General features: G+C 42.2%; 1 protein-coding gene across 1 annotated transcript in view; it reads right to left on the bottom strand.

Moving 5' to 3' along the window:
- The window catches only part of afdna (afadin, adherens junction formation factor a), a 91,401-nt gene extending 87,785 nt beyond the window's left edge, over window positions 1-3,616 (bottom strand). Inside the window, 1 exon segment of the mRNA XM_030109529.1 lies at window positions 3,301-3,616. Coding sequence (XP_029965389.1) covers window positions 3,301-3,402 — 102 coding nt within the window. The 5' untranslated portion in view covers window positions 3,403-3,616.
- Between the last annotated feature and the right edge of the window lie 17,866 nt (window positions 3,617-21,482).

Raw genomic sequence — 21,482 nt, 5'->3', positions numbered from 1 at the left:
TTCAGTTTGGGTTTGCGAGATTAAAAAGTTTGAGAACCTTTGCTCCAGACTAATCAGCCAGCCGTCGCTAATCTAATCACACGAATGATCTCACTGCTCAGGGAGGCAGGTTCGGCTCACATCCGCACATTTTTACATTATTTACAGTCAGATTCTGCGGCGCAATCTCAAACAAACAAGCCTTGAACCGGACGTCCGGCGGTACGTTCGTGTCTCCAGCCGAGGGGAACTGATGCGCCACGACTTTCGGGAGTCGTCCAGACGATCTGAAGGACACTCCTGCAGCTTGGGGGCTCCACCAGCTGACATATGGGGAGGCGGGGGGGGCACCGCGCATCTGCTTCAGTTTAATCAAGTGTTACTGGACGCCACTCAGAGCGGAGCTACGTCAGCAGCGACAGAGCACCACGAAGCAGAACGGCTGGAGAAGTTCTTAGTTCTTAAGGGGTTAAACACACCTCACAGAGGGGAGAGGAGGGGGTGTGTGTGTGTGTGTGCGGGTGTGTGTTGTACACAACTGTGGCCAACGGCTGGTCAGATTCAATCCTGGAACATTAATCGGCTGAAGGAGAGGAGAGGGGACTTGATTGCCCCCCCATACCCTTATCCAAGGAGAGGTGGGGGTGGGCCGCCCGCCTAAAAACACCACAGCTGACACCATCACAGCCAAAAGGTTTAAATCCACCACACGCAACACGGAGGGGGGGGGATTAGGCCGGCAGACGACCGAGGATGACGCCTGTCTCAGTTTAATTATCTACCTCAGCAATGTTACAGAATCTGACGATTGTATTGAAAAAAATTGATAAATAAATATTCACTGCTTGGCCAAATAACACCGAGCACTAGCCACAGTTAGCAGCTACATATGTACATATGGTTTTGTTTAAATATGGAGGAATATCTTAGAGATTCAGATCTTTTCACAAAAACTAAAAGCACAGACTGTTGTCTGGAGCTCCACTCAAAAAAAAGAACAATATTCAGAAGACAACGTTACAAACATTAACAATGGGAGAACACGGACAGATGACCAAGTGGGATCCTTATTAACGGTGACAGTCAAGTCTAAAACAGCTTTTCCACGAGCACTGACTCAACTCGCCCCGGTTTGGAGCGTTGTACTGTTCTAGAACCTACTCGGCCACGGTTCCGAGTTGAGTCGGGCTGTTGTTGTGACTGCCTTTTAAAAGTTGACTCTTATGAACGAGTCGCTCTACCGGCTCACATGGCGACGTGGCGCCTTGACCAATCAAACGATGGCGATACGAGGTAAATGTGCAGAAATCAACCGGCGGAGCAACGACCAGGTGCAGACATCTGACAAGCTTTTTCACCAGGGGCTTCGTGGACAAGACATCCGCATGGTGTTGCAGAATAAATCATGCCACTAATTCAATTGTGTCACCAAACTATTCCATTCAAACTTTTGCATTAAAAATGTAGGCAGCGGGAGAAAGAGAGGCAAATTGGTCCAAAAGAAAAACAGAGTATCAAGACAGTGGCAGAGAATACGGCTTCAGTGAAGCAACGAACACAATTAGACCTGGAAGCATCTTTTCTAGTGAAAAACTGAAGAATTAAAGTTTGAAACTGTCCACGCTGCAGCAACACACCAAACACCACAAGACAGAGTCAATAGAAGGACTAAAAAAAGCTTTAAAAAATAACTAAAACAGGAAAAAAAAGTCAAAACGACTAGAAGTTCTAAAAGATTTAATTTCATCCTTTCTGCGCCTCCATTAGCCACTGTTAAGCCTTCCACATATTAAAGTTTAAAAATTACTTTCATTTTTATCCTGTCCTATATGATATTCAACTTTCTATTTACTCTGTGTGGAGCAATGCTTAGAGGCATTTCCCTCTGGGATTAATTAAATATTTATATTCAGAAATGCTGGAAAAGAAGGATTAAACTGATGAAATTAAGCCCAAAAACAGCTGAAAATGTAATGAAACGTCTACCATCCTAAATTATGTTTGAAACTTCATACATCCAACATAAGATACAGTTTTTGGATGCGTTTCCTTTAAAGGTTAAACTTGTTTTGTGGCTGCAGGTGAATTTGATTTAGTGGAAAATCACAAAAATGTCTCTTCTGATCATAAAGGTTGTATACTACTCTTATAGAACGTAATGAATGTGTTTATGGTGTTTGTTCAAATTTATTTATTTATTTGTAAATGTCCAGGGTATGTGGGGGAGTCACCTCAGTTTACAATGGAAACAATAACCAGTGATACATGATGGATGGATGGACGCAGCCCTGACTCCAGTCCTTTTTCCATCTTTGGCTCATGATCCCAGCTAATTTGAAGTGCGGATCTCACGCTAAAAGTTAAAAGAGATCCAGCCTGATTTAAGCCTGAGCTCCTGAGGCTTGGAGGAGACACTTATCCGGTGGTGTTATTGGTAAACAAGCCGAGGCCGGGTCCAGACGGCCGGTTTAATCACAGCTCCTTAAGATGCTGCAGGGTCAAATTATGGCCGCTCACAGCAGCATCAGGCCGGCCCGGGTGAGGACAACGAGCCCGCTACACCCACGGCTCGCCCCCGCCTCGGCAAGGCACATTTATGCTTCACTAGCCGCAATACTTCAACTATTTATCTAATATAGCGCAGTGGCGAGCGCCTGTATGTGCTCCACAGGTAAGGAGCTGGCTAACTGGCTAGCTAGTCCGGCTAGTTTTTTACGTTGGACGCCGAACTCCATTCAAAATCTGTCAAATCGGTGTTAACCGTGTCATTTTACGGCTACATACCCCTGAGGTTACCATTAAAATGTATTTTAGGAGAAATGCGCTTTTAAGATTTAATTCGGCGCCTTCGTTGAAAGGCTGTCGAATACTGTGCGAACAGGGTGACAACTTTCAGGCATTCACATTAGCCGCTTTCCACACACACAGCTGTGGGCGGCAGCTAGCAAGTGGATCGTTTAATTAGCTCGGAAATAGATGATTTTCCTGCTCGCAGCCGTTAAATAATTTCCCGTGCGAGTCGCGGCTAAAGCGTAATGTTTTGTTTTAGTGTCAGCGGCTCGCGGGTCGAGCGCCGTGCGCCTACTACGACATAGTAAAGCGGGAGGATTTTTCAATGGAGTCTGGCGTCCGTTCCCTCCGGAGCGAGCCACGCTGCCCACCACGGCGTCCACACTCGCCCCCCGACACAAGTGTCACCCGGCGGCGGCCGCCGCTGCTCCCGTCCAGCCTCCTCCCTCCCCGCCCCCCCGCTTCCCTCCAGGAGAGAGGGCCCCTGCGGGTCCGCGGCCTCTCCTGCCACCCCGGGGCGGCTCCGCTCACCTCTGTGGGCCGGCTGATCTCGAACAGGTCGAGCCGGTTGGCGTTCCAGTGGTTGATGATGTCGGCCAGTTTCCTCCTCTCCTCCTCCCTGCTCCCCGACATGGTGGACAGCCTTTCGGTGACCCTTTCCCCCCGCGCGTCGCTGCTGTGGAATAAAAAAATCCCCCCGTCAAGAGCGTAAGTCCACCGGCGGAGGAAGAAGAAGAAGCCGCCGCCGCCTCGGAGAGATTCCGGTGTGGATCCGCTTTGTGTCTCCGGGACTCGGTGCGTCTCACTCGGAGCGACCTGCCGTCTGATCCGCTTCCCCTCCCCTCTCTGCGCGTTCACGGTGCGGCTCTGCGCGCGGACGCCTGCGTGAGCGCGCACGCGCCGCGGTTAACCATTGGCGCTCCGGAACGTGCGATTGATGACTGTGCTGTTCTAAATATAGGACGGGTTCAAGGCGCATGACGTCATCGGGAAGACGTCATAAATCCGAATCGAGCTGTTTCACAGGCACGTGCGTCCTTTCTTACATTAACACAGTCACTCAAAAAGCTTTGTAAAGCAAAACCATTCACAAACACAACAAAGATATAAAAATTACAAAAATCTTTACATGATACAATGTTACAAACGCATACAAACTATGAAAAATATTACATAATACAATGTAAAAATTCATGAAAACTACAAAAATGTTAACATTACAGTACAAAGGAATAAATCCATAAAAAATAATTGCTCCCATTATTCTTTTTTTTTTACATACAATGATGATAATAATAAGAACAGTGTATGTACTCCTATGTTATCTCTTAATTCGTTTTGCATTTCATTTTTTTTTTTACCTATTGTTAAAAACAACACAAACCCCCTCAACCCAACAGTGGTATCTACAGTAGGCACAACATTATAGAATAGATTTTTTGGGTTTAGTTTAAAATGCAATCACACTGGCTTTAGAGAGCCAACATGTGTCCCATCAGACAGCTGTAGAGAAACATGGGAGGAGCTTTCTGCTGTCGCTGTGTCTTATTTCAGTCTTCGTCAGCAGGTGCTGAATACCACACGACTCTGCTAAGTCCTACAGTCCAACAACACCACGGTTTGCACAAACTCTCACTGTGGATCCCACACAGGACAGAAATGGAGAAAACAAGCTGGAGTCGAAAGTGTCCTCCTTAACAAAGTTCATGTAACTTTCAAATTACAGAATTTTTCATTGGAAACTTCTATGTGGTTTCCCGGTTCTGTATGTTATTCACACTGACACTTACAGTGAACAGCCTGAACAGATGGATCTTTTACAGCTTGGCAGGTATTGATCAGTTGTGACAAACACCACATTGATAAATCTGTAACTATCATGCTCGCTGGCAAAAAACAACTAAATAGATAAACGGTTAGATACATTGACAGCTCTGGAGGGCAGAGAGGTCGGTCAGTCGTGCAAACAGGTGTTTTGATCTGTCGGACAGACAGACAGAGAGTAAATTGGCATTTATCAACTTATACAGATAAACTGGTGCATTTAGTGACCCAGGCACTGTGCCAGCATACTACAACTTCAGCCCAGAAAACCATGAAAAAACATTGAGGCTTGAAAACTCCCAGTAAAGCATTGTCTGGTGTAGTTTCTTTCTTTCTTTCCTTCTGCTTTTATCAACTGAGGACAAGTCGCACATGTTTTGTCAAACCTTCAAAGTGTTGCTTGTATTTATTCAGAAAACAGGTTATCTGTGAGCGCAGAGTGGATGAGCCATTGTCTGCCGTCCCAGCTCACTGATAACCCGTGTGACTGTGAGGGCTTTCCTTCCTGGAGACACACTCCGCATAATTAGGCTGGTTTCCCGTGTGTGTGTGAGGGCGTGTGAGTGTGAGAGATATCTGGAACTGCTGGGAACACAGCGGTGAGCACATCCACAGAAATAGCGGCGATACGGCGGTGCGTGGTTGCTCATGGGCCTCCCACCTCCTCTCCCAGACGGGCGTTGAACAGCAGCGGTAACGCTTCCTTTTACAGTACGGTAATTACCATGTATTAACATGGTAATTGCAGGGTAAGTACCATGTAATAAGGAGAAGTTATTGTAAAATTACCATGTAATTACAGGGTAACTATGTTGCTAATTATCTAGTACTTTTAGAGTAATTACCAAGCCAATTCCAGGCAAATACCAAGTAACTACCTGGTAGTAAGTATTAATTACTGGGTAATTATAATGTATATAGCAACTATGTCGGTAATTGCCAAGTACTTACTAAGTAATTGCTAAGTAATTACCATGTAATCATTGGGAAATGTAGACTTTTTACTAGGTATTACTAGGTACTGCTAGGTGTGTACGCTATATATTTCCCTATAAGTCAAGTGTTTTTTACTACTTACCTGGTAACTTCTTAGTATTTCCCAGTAACTACAACATTTACCTGGTAATTACGGTTGAACTGTAGACTACTGCAAAAGGAAGTGAGGCCTGTTTCCACACTATTACCTGGTAACTACTTATTCGTTACCCAGGAACTGCAAAAATACCTACCTGGAAATTACATAGTTATTAAAGTGGATTTGTACTGTAAAAGGAAGTGAGGTCTGTTTCCATGTTATTACCTGGTAATTACTCATTTATTACCCAGTAAATAGAAAAATATCTACCTGGAAATTACATAGTTATTAAAGTGGATTTGTACTGTAAAAGGAAGTGAGGTCTGTTTCCATGTTATTACCTGGTAATTACTCAGTATTTAGCCTGTTACTCGGAAACTTTCACATTACCCCACACACTTGCACCAAAAATGCAGCAAACCCCATCAGTGTCTGTGATACAGTCTCTGAACAGCTCACTGTATCTGTCAGGAGATCAGAGTTTCCATCAAAACCACCATCACCAGCCATCAGATTACATTAAGATGAACGCATTATTATTACACTTCCTCACTCCAAACACCTCACTGTGACCGACATGCAAAACAAGAGAGCTGCCAAAGATAAACGTTTTAATCAAATGGAGTTCAACTTCTTATAAAACAATTTACAAAACAGTGCACATTTTTAGCAGTCAGGCACCTTTTTTTTTTTTTAAGAAACAGAACAGACTTCTTTTGCAAAAAAAACAGAATACAAATAACAGTGATAAACAATCACTATAAATCAACATTAATAAGTACACTGCTCCAGTCTTGTGAATTCACATCATGTGTTTTCTGCAGACCCGTCTGGTCTACAGGAACCCTTGATCTCCATCATCCCGAATACCCAGGACCGCCGTCGCCAGGTGTTGTCACTTCGTCCACGTCCAGACTTGTACCTCCCTCAGCGTGATGGAAACGAAGACAGCACAACTGTTCCTTCTTAATGCTCAGGGTTTATTCACTTTAACACCCAAACCCCAAACGTGAGAACTGAAAACATACAAATATACATATTAATAAACAGAAACTTACACAATAAAGAAATATACACATTGCATAAAACACAAATATCTTTAAACCTTCAAACATACACATGAAACCGACATTACAACCGAAACATTCACCCAAGCCTGAACCACAGCCACCCAGCACCAGCTGCAGAGCTCCACACTACCACCACGATAATGATCAATAAAACACCAAGCAACACGGAAATATACACACCTCACTGACTGCATCACATTGTAAGCCGTTTGTTTTTGTTCTTTTTACATACTTTTTGGAGCGTTTTCCCTCTCTCCACGTTTGTGTGCACCACTTAATGTGGTCCTACCCGGAACGTCTGCAGAGAGTTAGTTCCGCCACTCGGTGATATTTATATTTAATTAAATTTCGGTTCTGCCTCGACTGAGAGAAAGCTTATTTATGGCAGAACGTCTGCAGACACTTGGTGATATGGTGATATTTATATTTAATTAAATTTCGGTTCCTACTCTAATGAGAGAAAGCGTGTTTACGGCGGAACGTTCCGGGTAGGACCACATTAAGTGCTGCACAGATAAACGTGGAGAGAGAAAATAAGAACAAAAAACTCCGTGAAAAGAGCAAAAACAAACGGCTTACCTCCTTTACAATGTGAAGCAGCCAGTGAGGTGTGTATATTTTCGTTTTTCTTGGAGTTTTATTGATCATTATCGTGGTGGTAGTGTGGAGCTCTGCAGCTGGTGCTGGGTGGCTGTGGTTCAGGCTTGGGTGGATATTTCGGTTGTAATGTCGGTTTCATGTGCATATTTGAAGGTTTAAAGATATTTGGTTTTGTGCAATGTGTATATTTGTTTATTGTGTAAGTTTCTGTTTATTAAAATGTATATTTGTATGTTTTCAGCTCTCACGTTTGGGGTTTGGGTGTTAAAGTGAATAAACCCTGAGCATTAAGAAGGAACAGTTGTGCTGTCCTCGTTTCCATCACACCGAGGGAGGTACAAGTCTGGACGTGGACGAAGTGACAACACCTGGCGACGGCGGTCCTGGGTATTCGGGATGATGGAGATCAAGGGTTCCTGTAGACCAGAAGGGTCTGCAGAAAACACATGATGTGAATTCACAAGACTGGAGCAGTGTACTTACTAATGTTGATTTATAGTGATTGTTTATCACTGTTATTTGTATTTTGTTTTTTGCAAAAGAAATCTGTTCTGTTTCTTAAAAAAAAAAGGTGCCTGACTGCTAAAAATGTGCACTGTTTTGTAAAATGTTTTATAAGAAGTTGAACTCCATTTGATTAAAACGTTTATCTTTGGCAGCTCTCTTGTTTTTGCATGTCTGTCACAGTGAGGTGTTTGGAGTGAGGAAGTGTAATAATAATGCGTTCATCTTAATGTAATCTGACGGCTGGTGATGGTGGTTTTGATGGAAACTCTGATCTCCTGACAGATACAGTGTGCTGTTCAGAGACTGTATCACAGACACTGATGGGGTTTGCTGCATTTTTGGTGCAAGTGTGTGGGGTATGTGAAAGTTTCCGAGTAACAGGCTAAATACTGAGTAATTACCAGGTAATAACATGGAAACAGACCTCACTTCCTTTTACAGTACAAATCCACTTTAATAACTATGTAATTTCCAGGTAAATATTTTTCTATTTACTGGGTAACAAATGAGTAATTACCATGTAATAACATGGAAACGGACCTCACTTCCTTTTACAGTACAAATCCACTTTAATAACTATGTAATTTCCAGGTAGATATTTTTCTATTTACTAGGTAACAAATAAGCAATTACCATGTAATAACATGGAAACAGACCTCACTTCCTTTTACAGTCCAAATCCACTTTAATAACTATGTAATTTCCAGGTAGATATTTTTCTATTTACTAGGTAACAAATAAGCAATTACCATGTAATAACATGGAAACAGACCTCACTTCCTTTTACAGTACAAATCCACTTTAATAACTATGTAATTTCCAGGTAGGTATTTTTGCAGTTCCTGGGTAACGAATAAGTAGTTACCAGGTAATAGTGTGGAAACAGGCCTCACTTCCTTTTGCAGTAGTCTACAGTTCAACCGTAATTACCAGGTAAATGTTGTAGTTACTGGGAAATACTAAGAAGTTACCAGGTAAGTAGTAAAAAACACTTAACTAATAGGGAAATACATAGCGTACACACCTAGCAGTACCTAGTAATACCTAGTAAAAAGTCTACATTTCCCAATGATTACATGGTAATTACTTAGCAATTACTTAGTAAGTACTTGGCAATTACCGACATAGTTGCTATATACATTATAATTACCCAGTAATTAATACTTACGACCAGGTAGTTACTTGGTATTTGCCTAGAATTGGTTTGGTAATTACTCTAAAAGTACTAGGTAATTAGAAACATAGTTACCCTGTAATTACATGGTAATTTTACAATAACTTCTCCTTATTACATGGTACTTACCCTGCAATTACCACATTAATACATGGTAATTACCGTACTGTAAAAGGAAGCGTTACCACAGCAGCTCCTGCTCGACACATGAGTCAGGGAGGCTGGATGTGGAGAGGGATGAGCGCAGCGGGCAGTGGGTGTGAGTAATGAATGACAAGAGGCTCTTATCAGAACAGCTGATCTTACAGGAGACTTGAGAAAACAGGAACAGGCCTAAACCGAGGTTTATCTGCGGCCAGAGGTCAGCTGCCTGAAAACAAAAGCTAAGCAAGAAGGAATAATACGTGACAAGCTGTGATTTATTCCTCCGTTTACTTCACTCTGATTTATATGATGATTTACTTGACACTAATCAATACACTGTGATTTATATACTGATTTATGTTACACTGATGTTCTTTTCTTCTTGATTTACAGATTTAAACTCTCATTTACATTTCTCTTATCAACAATGTGATTTATACACAGATGTATTTCAAAATTATTTATAAAATGATTTATTTCCCTCAGGTATTTCTTTACTGATTTAGTTCATGATAATTCACACAGTGATTTCTGTTTGTTCATTCAGTCAGTGATCGCATGCATGTCTGCTGCAGAAACCAGCAGAAAAATGTTTGTTCATATATAAAATTGACAAATTCTGCCACTGTACCTCTAATACAGCATATTGTTAAATATTAGTCATATAATGTCTGCTGGTGCAGCTGAATGTCGAGTAGTTTTACAGTATTCGGCCTGTAGTTTCACCTCCAGTGCTCTCAGCACTGAAGTGTGACGATCTGAGTTCATGTGACATTCAGAAGAGGCAGGAAACCACAACAGGAAACCAACTTCACCCAATAACCCAGAACTTCCTCCACACACACACACACACACACACACACACACACACACACACACACACACACACACACACACACACACACACACACACACACAAAGAGGCGCATGCAACTGTGTGCATGTGCGCACACACGACATTAGTGAAGTTGCACTGATTCACAAAGAAATCTACAAACGCAAACATCCAGACATGCACGTGCACGTGCACGTACAGAGATACATACAAGTGAATACATAAATACATACACACTCAAACATACACAGATCCAACAATGCACATACACAGAGACACAGTAACACAAAAACTCACAGACATGCACACACGCACACACGCTCAGTCTTGTATTTCTATCCTTGTGGGGACCGTCCATTGACTCCCATTCATGTCTAGCCCCTAACCCTGACCCTTACCCTAACCCTAACCCACACCACAACAAAGCCTAACCCTAAAGAAATGTTTTTGCACTTTTACTTTTTTCAGTAACAACAACATGGTCAAGAAAACACTGTTTCTCCTACTTAGGACCGGAAAAAGGTCCCCACAAGGCACGTCGTTCCATGTTTTGCTATCCTTGTGGGGACATTTGGCCTCAACAAGGATAGAAATACAAGAACACACACACACACACACACACACACACACACACACAGGCACATGTACAGGTGCACACACAAACACACAGGAATATGTACAAGTACGTATACACACACACACACACACACATATACACACACATGCACATGCAAATACATGCACACATGATTCACTGACGTGTGTGTATGCAAACATGTCAACATGTGGGCACACACACACACATATACACACACACTGTGGGAGTTGCACTGATTGACAAAAAACTACATAACACACACACAGTGGAATTTGTGAAGTTGTACTGATTCACAACAAAAAATGCAAACACACACACACACACACACACAGAGACAACTGAGAATGTGAGGGTGTGCAGCTGCTGCTTGTTCCCGTTCGGACGCGTCGTGTTTCTGAAGCGGCGGACAGCTGAGTCACTGAGAGTCAGAACATCTCTGAGCTGCTGTTAAACGGGCCGTGAGCTCGCCGCGTTTGATCCCGCCTGCTTTGCACTTCACACACTCGCAGATGAGGATTGCATGTTTGTTCAGTGTCCCCGTCCTCCCCATCAATTATTCAGCCTCCTCCTCGGACCACAGCGCCCGCTCTCTTATCTGTCATCCGAAAACAGAAAACAGATAGGAGCGTCTGGCCGCGCTTGTTTTTACATGTTGTAGCAGTTTGGAGAAGATTACAGCGTTTTTCACTTTAGCTAAAGTCACAGCACACACAGAGGGACGACGAAACAGAGTAACCTAACATTTGGGAGTGGATGTACTGAGAAGGGCTCAGCTCGCACAGATAAAGAGCAACATGCTCACAGGCTGAGCTCCTGCTGCGCCGAGCTGCTCTGAAACAAGGCCGGACGAGAGCAGCGAGCTGGAGGCGTCAAGGTCGCAGAATCGCATCAAATGTATTTCATTGCAACACATGAATGTCATTGTATTAAATCACACTGTAAAGCATCAAGCTAAGATCCACTGTATTGCATCTGGTTCCATCAAAGCTTTGTGACACAAACTTTAATTCATCAATTCTCTAATCACGTTGAATCACATTGAAATAAATGGTATCACAACACAACATATTTTGATGCATTGTAATATTACACATTTTTAACACATATGTAACATAACACAATATGATATATATAACATGATGAAACGTACCATGACAACACAATGTAACATAACACAATGTAGTGTCGCTTAATGTATTGTAATGCAACATAAGGTAATGCAGCAAGTTTATAAGGTAACATAGCGTAGCACAATGTAACATAAAATAATGCAATGTAGTGTAACATATTGTAACATAATATAGCATCCCATAATGAAACGTAACATGATATAGTGTAATATAACATAACTTAACATAATGAAACAGCATATTGTAATACAAAGTCACATGACTTAACACAGTGTAACGCAACGTAACATATTTTAGCATATGTAAAATTCCATAACGTTACATGATGTAGTATATATAACATGCCATACCATCCCCTATTGTAACATAAAATAATGAAACATAGGGCTGTCAAAATTAGCACGACAATAACGCGTTAATTCAAAGTCCTATTGACAATTTATTTGACACGTGATTAACTCGTGTCCTCTCACACAGCAGTTTGGGGAACTGAGAGGTGCATGATGTGATACAGCACACTCCTGTACAGTAGGTGGCGGTATACAACTTAAAGCTGTTTGTGATCCTCCAAAACAAAAGAAGAAGAAGGAGAAGCCTTTGGAAAAATCACTTGCTGGTTGAGGAGTCTGATTGTGAGCTCAGTCAGTTTGTGTTGAAAAATATTTGAAAAACTGGAAATATAGTTGTTTGGACACGACATGGTCAGATTATCACGAAATGATGTTCCTCTCAGGTCAAAATGCCATTCCAGTTTATTTTTTGTGTATGCAGAATGTTTGAGGTTATGTGTAGATTATTCTGGACAGTATTTGATATTGGTCTGGATTTTTGGCAACAACAATAAACATACACTTACATAAAGCAAGTGTATTTGTCCACTCCCATGTTGATGAGAGTATTAAGAAGTTGAAAAATTTCCCTTGAATTTACATTTAGAATAGATAAATTAACGTACGATCAGTTTGCAATTAATCGAGAGTTAACTATGGACAATCATGCGAATAGTCACGGTTAAATATTTTAATCAATTGACAGCCCTGACTGTAACATCATATAACATCCCAGTACATAACATAATGTAACATAATGTAGCAAAACATAACATCCCCCACTGTGACATAACAGTGCAACGTCACATAATTTATTATGACGTAACGTAACGTAACGTAACGTAACGTAACGTAACGTAACGTAACGTAACGTAACGTATGAAACTTATGTACTGTAAAACACCACATTGTAAAACATGTTGGAGCAAACTAAAGCCACATAGCCTACAGTACGTTGAAAATAACGTAATGAAATGTAGGGAGACTTTACACATCAAATGATGACATTTTGTGACAAACTGAATCCTGTACATGTCATAACGTATGAAGAACGATTGAAACATGCTGCTCTGCTTCATTAGGCATGATATTAGATCAGGTCATTTCAGTCTGAGTGGTGATCAGAAAACTCCTCCTGTTGAACTGGACTTCAGTCACAGTGAGCGTCAACACCTCAGCCATTATCCTGCCAAATAACGGTTCTTCAGCGCTGCCAAACCTTTACTGAGGATCACCAGCTCCACATCTACACTTCATCCATTTCCTCAAAGAGCGAGAGAGAGAGAGAGAGAGAGAGAGAGAGAAAGAGAGAGAGAAAGAGAGAGAAAGAGAGAGAGAGAGAGAGAGAGAGAGAGAGAGAGAGAGAGACCCCTTTAAAGTGTTATTTACAACAGTGAGTTCTGCAAGTGAGACCTGACATCTCTGCCTTTGTGTTTTATTGTGCCTCCTCTCAATCTCACACCAATCCTCTTAATTCACCATCGTGTGTGTGTGTGTGTGTGTGTGTGTGTGTGGTCAGCGTGGTTAAATTTATGGCCATCACAGTGAATGCCGCCCTTTTTAATCATGGGATCCGGACTGTGTTGCAGGACTGATATTAAATCTATGGTTGCTCTAGTGAGGGAGGCATGAAAAGCAGGATGGATAATAGAAAACGTTGCTTGTCGATGGATACAGATGGGATCGAAATGAATACAAACCCAGAAGGAGAAGATGTACCGAAGAAGAAGAATATGTTCTTGAGGCCAACACCTGTTCTTTGTCCTGATTTATATCCAGAACGGAGTGAAATGTAACCTGGAAAGACCTTTCCCGTTAAAATCTTTGAACCTTATCCTCCTGATTCGTCATGGAAGTGAGATTATTTATAATCTCAGAGGAGCCTCGATTCCGATCTGCAAACTCCACCCCGAAAAAATGTCGTAAGTGCCGAGGAATGGGGAGAAAAGTGAGCCAAAGAGCTTTTTTTAAAAGAATGTGCTCGTCTCCCTGCAGGTCCAGAGGATCAAACGGCTCAGAGGTCACATGAGGGCATGAGCCTCTCACACACACACACACACACACACACACACACACACACACACACACACACACACACACACACAGAGCTTCAGCCGTCACACCTTCACACAGAGAAGAAGAAGAATTGGACTGAGTGTGAGTGTAATGTGTTTTTTGTTTGGTTTGGTTTTTTTCACACTCTACATCTGACACACAGACGAAAGATTCCACATTTAATTCATGTAGCACGCATAAAGCAGAATGTACATTTTTGGCTACTAAAGATTGATTTTGGCTCCTAAAAGCATCTGAATCAACATTTGTTTGGGCCTTAATTTGAGTGCTGAATAGATTAAAAAGCTTAGTATAAGAGAAAAGAGAAGAAAGGAGAGATTAAGGATGTGAAATAAAACCAACATGGGGTCATTATCACAGAATTACAATGTGTGTATCCTCCTTTTTTTCTCAGTAAGTTTAAAACACTTTCCATGTAACAGAACATTTCTGAGACCACCACTTTTGGAGAGCAATGAGTTTGACAGATCAGGCTGTTGATCCATTTCTTTAAAGCTTAGTGGGAGTTTTTTCTTTCATTTAAACAGTTTTAATTCTTTTGGATACAAAAGATACAAAAGATGTCGTATCTTCTGCTCGGCGATCGATGGTCACTTCCTGTGAAGCGACTCTGAATCCTGTGTTAATAAGCGTTATCTCTTCACACACACCTCAGATTTTTGTTTTTTTTTTCTCCATCTGTTGCTCATATTCCAGGAGAAACATGAATTTCTCTCACACGGTGCGGCAGGAAACATCTGCCGTGGTGAGAAATGTGGCGGTACAGGATGCCGAGGAGGTGGAGGAGGTGGAGCGACCACTGCTGGAAATCTGAGGTGTGAACAAACATGAAGGGGCCAGAACAGGAGTCTCTGTCCTGCGACCCGACACCTGTGGACTTCTATCACGAATACCGATCCATGCACATATTCGTTGATCACATGCTGATCCCATGCTTGATCCTGGATCCTAAAACCCCACTGTTTGCCTGAATGTACTGATGTTTTCAGCTTTTGCAGTGCTGCATTCTTCATTGTTTCACAGCGAGGAGGGGCCGAGTTAGGGAGTTTCCCAACACGATGGAGACCAAATATTCAGCTGCAGCTGACCGATGACAATGGAGACGGCGCTATACGGATTCCTAACATGCTTACATGCTTTTGTTCCAGACAGGGCTGAAATGAAAGGGCTTCATCGAATTGCCACTGTTATAGAGCAATATCAACCGTAATCACTCCTCTTCCTCATTCAGAGATTCGACTCAGCTGTGAGTTAAAGTCTGGAAAATACAGTCGTTGTTGACTGTAATGCTCCATTTGCAGGACATTTTGAGTGAAAATGCATATTTTGTGTTTTTTGATTCAGGAAAGTTTTCTGTTTCCTCAGCAGTGTTTATATATATATATATATATATATATATATATATATATATATATATATATATATATATATATATATATATATATATGTAGTATATACATATAAGTCACACCTGCCAAAAACATGCATCATGAAGAGGAAATAAAATATAAGTTGAGGATTTTTTTAGATGTAGCTGCAGTATTAATCATCCTGGTCCATCAGAACCTTCAGTGAGTTTGTTTCTCATCTTTGACTTCTTTGTTTTCTTCATCACCAAAGCAGTTTCTCTGCTTTTCTCCAGTCCCTCACAAGTTTCCCACACATTTTGAATTCTTTCTGATGCTCTCTTTCTGCTTTCCGTTGGACATTTCATCATTCCGGTAGCATTTTTCTTGCTCTGCCAGTGAAACACGATAGTGATGGAGGATATTCTGAGGCGCTGTAGCAGCTTTCTGTTGTCATACAGTGACATCTAGTGGTCACACATGGTATGTCCTGATATATGTAGATATAAAATTAGTAACAACACCAAAACAATTTTTGTGCAAATCTAATTCAGTCAATCTCAGAGCAGGCAAAGCCTCAGGATGTAGATATAGATAATAGCAGCTGAAAGAAGAGCGTTAAATCACAAACACCTCTTTATTCACGTGACATCTGTGGTCTTCACGTTTCCTCCGACTCAGCAGCTGCTGCCAGTTCTCCCCGCGAGGAAACAGATCAATAAACGAAACAGGATGGTTTCTGCACGCATCCTGATAACATCCGTCGGTGGTTTGACTGAACGAGCGCTTCTCCAGCTTTACATCGCTGATCACATTCACCCATTCACACACTCACACACTCACACACGGTGACAGCTGCATGCGGCGCGCTCCATCCCTCCACTGGGAGCTATTTCGGGCTCAGTGTCGTGAAGGACATGCTCACGTGCGCATGCATAAATATGCATGCATTTCCTTGCGGCGCATGCATAAATAAACAAGTACACGTAGACACGGACACATGCACACGCACGCCTGTGCACGACATGCCCACACGCCGTCAGACGCACGCATGCACACATATTCACACACGCATGCATGCATACTCATGTCCACATGCAAATTCACACGCACAGAATCCTGCACACACACACACATACACACACAAGCACACATGCACGGGCCTGCAGAAGCAGGTGCACATCAGCACGCCCCTCGCAGGTACACACACCACACACACACACACACACACACACGAACACGTACACATGCACTTCATAAAAGTGAGCAGAAATTGCAGCAAAATAAACGCTGACATTGGAACTCGCTCGGTGTTTCACACTGCAGCGACCAACATCCTGCTCAGTCACTTCTGACACGTTTCCTCTGCTCGCCGGACAAACGGCTCATTGTTTGTCCGACCGAGGCCTAATTACACGCCGTTAAGCTGTGTTTGTGGCGTCTAATGCGCCGCTAAACACACGCAGTCCTTCCACCGCGGCTCACACACACATCAGAGACCAACAGCACGAGTTTGAACCCTGTGACCATCGAAACTGCTGCGTTCTGCATGAACACTATGGTCCTATTGTGGTTATGTTTCTTATATTCCATGCAGTGTGCTGCAGAATGAGATGAATAAACTTGGAAGGACAAACTCTCCCATATTATACTTAATTCATGGAGTGACAGCACAGGTTTGGCTTTACAAGGAGGAAACTCGCAGGAAACGACTCATCACATTCGAAAGCGGGATTGTAAAATCACCAAGAGGCTGAATATCTCGTTGGATTAGATTTTATAGCAGCCAATAAAACATTCAGAGCCCGTGAAGAAAGTGAACTCCTGCGAAGGAATCGACAGCGTGTTGGACTAATTGATTGCATGAATGAGAATCTGGGACGCCGTCAGCGACGGAGGGAATCCATGTCAGCTGCATGCGGGCGGCGCGGCTTCCTCATGACCAAAAAGCTGTTCAGTCAACAGGACGGATCAACAGACGCTGCGAAGCCCCTGCAGCACGTCGCCATGCAGACTCTCCAGCGTCGTGCGCGGCGTGTGTGTGGCGCGCACGGCCCTCTGGGAGACACGGCGCTCGGACGCCACTGTACAGTTTAAAGAACAAAAAAAAACAAACAGAAATCAAAGACTGAACAGAAAGATAGAATATTTGAAAAGAATGAATAAATAAACATAAAAGTAATGTTTTCATAATGGAACAAGATTTGAAAAGTTTTTTTTATTTAGTTTAATTAGTAACAGTATACATCAAGTCATTTGGTTTAAAAAGGTATTTCATTCTATATTTTTTTAATTTTTAATTAATTAATAATATACATAAAGAAATTAGATTTTTAAAATCATTTTAATTCTATATTTTTTTAAGATGTGATTTGATTATTAATGACATAGAACATACAAAACAAAGATTTTTATAACAATACAAGCAAACTACAACAACTACAGCTTGAAGATAAAAGGTACGAATACAAAAACTACACACAACTAAAACTGTAACTTGCTGAAAAATTGACTTCCTGGATGAAATGATTGAGGCCCTGTTTACACAGCATCGTTTATAAGTGAAAACGCAAAGCTTTTGTTACCCTTCAGGTGTCTGTTCACTTGACAACGCTTTTCACGGGGACACTGAAAACGTGATTTTTCTGAATCGCGCTGACTCAGTCTCCGTGGAAACGGGGGGAAAACGCAGCTTTTGTAAATGCTGCTACTTCGCATGCAGACCACGGCCGGTGGAAATGAACATGTAAAACATTTTGAATTCATCAATAAAGTCTGACTGGTTGATTGATCTTCTGCACACGCTCAGTCGATGCAGGATAACAAAACACCCACCAGTGCCGACTTGTGGCCTGGCATGCCAGCTGTGTCATGTTCAACTTTTCTGAAATGAAAAATGCAAAAACAAGGCGTTTTCACTTGAAATGCCCCGTAAACCCGGACCTGAACCTGGGCTAAGGCTGCAGTCTGAGAATCCCCCCAACACTTCCCTCCCCAGCCAGTTACAACCATGCAGATCCTCTCTGACGTGCTGTGTAAAACAATCCGGCTAACAGACGAGCGTGACATTTCCCTGGCAGGGCGTCGTGCCGACCACCCGAGCGTGAGGCTCATTAACATTTGAGCGGGAAGTCGGTATTTCACAGGTCACATCCTTCAAGTGCCCGGCTCGCTCGGAAAGGTCGCCTCACTGAGAGGTGACCGGGAGACTGGTCACAGTCGGTACATCGCCGCCGTCTCCTTACGTGTCCGCACACGTGCACGATCGTGCACGGAGACGTGGAGGGTCATGTGACCCTGAAGCGTGTTCCTTGACGGGGAGACATGAAGACGTCACAGAATACTTGAACGTCACAAGAAACATCGTCTCGTGTTTCACCTGGAAGATTTCCCCATCATCCACATTTAGTTAGTTGGTTACCTAGTTAGTAGCTGCTGAGGTCATTACCCAGTTTAGTTTGAATCAGTCGTGTCATCAGTTTAAGTCAGAGTGAGTGAGTGAGTGAGTGGGTGAGTTGGTTGGTTGGTTGGTTGGTTGGTTAGTTAGTTAGTTATGATTCCAGCTAATTAGGTAATTACCTAGTGGCTTGGTTTGAATCATAGTCATGTCATCATTTTGAAATGCAGTTAGTTAGTTAGTTAGTTAGTTAGTTAGTTAGTTAGTTAGTGGTGATTTGAATGAGTTGGTAGTTACTTTGGTAGTAAAATAGTTTTAATCGAAATTTTGTTGTTAGTTGTGATTTCAGCTAATTAGACCATTACCCAGTTGTTTGGTTTGAATCAGTTATGTCATCAGTCTGAATCACAGGGAGTGAGTGAGTGAGTGAATGAGTGAGTGAGTGAGTGAGTTAGTTAGTTAGTTAGTTGCTTGGTTGGTTGGTTGGTTGGTTACTTAGTTAGTGAGGTCATTGCCTCGTTGTTTGGTTTGAATAATAGTCATGTCATCAGTTTGAAATGCAGTTAGTCAGTCAGTCAGTTTAGTTAGTTAAAGTCTAACTTAGTGGTGGTTTGGGTGAGTTAAGTAGCTACTCTGGTAGTAAAATAGTTTGATTCAAATTGTAGTTGTTAGATCGTTTGTGAGTTAAAGTGAAATTTAAAGTGAGTTAGGTAGTTTGGTAGTTAGCTTGAACTGACGTTATGTCATTAATTCAAGCTACAGTTAGTTAGTTAGTTAGTTAGTTAGTTAGTTACTTTGTTAGTTTGTTAGAAGTCATTTACAGTTATCTAGTTACTTTTTTTTTCATTAGTAAATGAATGAGAATTTGAGTGTTCACTGAGTCAGTAAGTCTGTAGCCGGAAGCTTCATGGTTGTTTTCTCTCTCGTGCACGCTGCTGCAGCTCATGGTGAATTCTGGCTTCCTGAGCTGGTCTTCAGCTTTATCTTTGGAACGGTTTCAGTCTAGCGGGACGTCACAGAGCTGGATTATTGTGTGAAACCTTCTCTCAATGCTGGAAGCTCCTTTGAACGCGGAGCGAAACACCTGCTGGTGAAACTCAGCTGACTCACACTGTTTCATGTTTATTTATTACAGTGCAGATAAGAGGCTGCAGCACCAGTTCAACCTGTTTCTGTGTGTGTGTGTGTGTGTGTGTGTGTGTGTGTGTGTGTGTGATCAGCTGGGACTCTGAGTTATTCCAGAAGAAGTTGTGTAGATATTTTAGTGGACATGTGACCAGATTCGGTAACTTGTTTGTTTTTTCCTCTTTAAAAAATTGTGGATTGCATGTGAGTCTTTTTTTTATGTCCCTTTTTAAAGACTGCATATCGACTGTCTTAAAAAAAAGCCAACTCAAACCAGATATAAAGAGTAATTAATAGCTTGAGTAGGTTTAATTGCTGCGTCGATATCTGGTTAACTAGAGAATGATACTGGTCAACACATTGTGAACTGGCCAGCTAGACAGCTCGCTAGCTGGTAATCTCAAACTAGATTAATAGATTCACAGGTAAATAATACTTGCAGTGACTGGTGGGTAACTTTGAATGGAATATCAGTATAAAATTGAAGTTGTCCTTTGCATATATGTTTAATGTGTCTAGGTTTAAATAATAAGAGAAAGACCATTTCTTAAAAAAACAAAACCTATCCTAATCAAAACCTGAAAAACAGAGCTTCACACATCAAAGTTGTTTTTTATCTCCTTTTTCCTACTCCTTTTCTTTCACGTGAAGTTTATATTTGTGTAAATAAAATGTGTTTCATTCATTTAAATGTATTTTTCCTCTTTATTTTTGCATGTTCGACATAAATAAATAAATAAATAAATCAAATCAAGACAGAATTTCATTTCTTCTTCCGTCACTGTGTTTTCTGAGCCTCGCTCGTCTTCCTGCTGGAACATGTTTCTCACAGTGAGTTCTTTTCCAAACGACCTGTAATCAGCCTGTTATTCTCCCCTGAAGAGAATAACCTGACAATAAACACCAAAACGCGATGAACTTCCACACAGATAATCCCCCCCCCCCCCCCCCCCCACACACACACACACACACACACACTCTTCTACAGCAAAGAAAGAAGCACTTCTGATCCTCTGTGAGAATAAAGGAAACTCTTGAGCTGCCTACGTTTCCCACAGTCCTCGGCTGCAGGCGTGAGGAGAGGACTGTAATTTCAATGTCTAATTATCAGGATATTAAAAGCTGTGTGTGTGTGTGTGTGTGTGTGTGTGTGTGTGTGTGTGTGTGTGTGTGTGTGTGAGGATCTCCCAGCAGCTACAATAAAGCTGTCAGCCGCTTCGGGGAGGAAAAGCAGAGGATTGAGAGATAAATGGTGAGCAGACAAAAGGAGGCCTGAATAATTCATGGAGGGTTTTTTTTTTCCCTTTTCTTTGTCGCGTTCTCTCTCTGGATATCTGCAGCTCGTCCCGACGTGCCGGCGCAGGAACTCCTCTAACTCCTTCCCTCCTCCTCGTCCTTGATAACGGCAGTGTCTGTGGACTCGCTGATGAGGGGGAGAGGAGGTCTGGCTGCACATCGTCCACATCACAGGAGGGAGTTCCAA

The sequence above is a fragment of the Salarias fasciatus genome, chromosome 15, assembly GCF_902148845.1.
Source record: "Salarias fasciatus chromosome 15, fSalaFa1.1, whole genome shotgun sequence".
Lineage (NCBI taxonomy): Eukaryota > Metazoa > Chordata > Actinopteri > Blenniiformes > Blenniidae > Salarias > Salarias fasciatus.
Note: the sequence above shows the minus strand (reverse complement) of the source record. Positions and strands in the feature narration are given on the sequence as shown.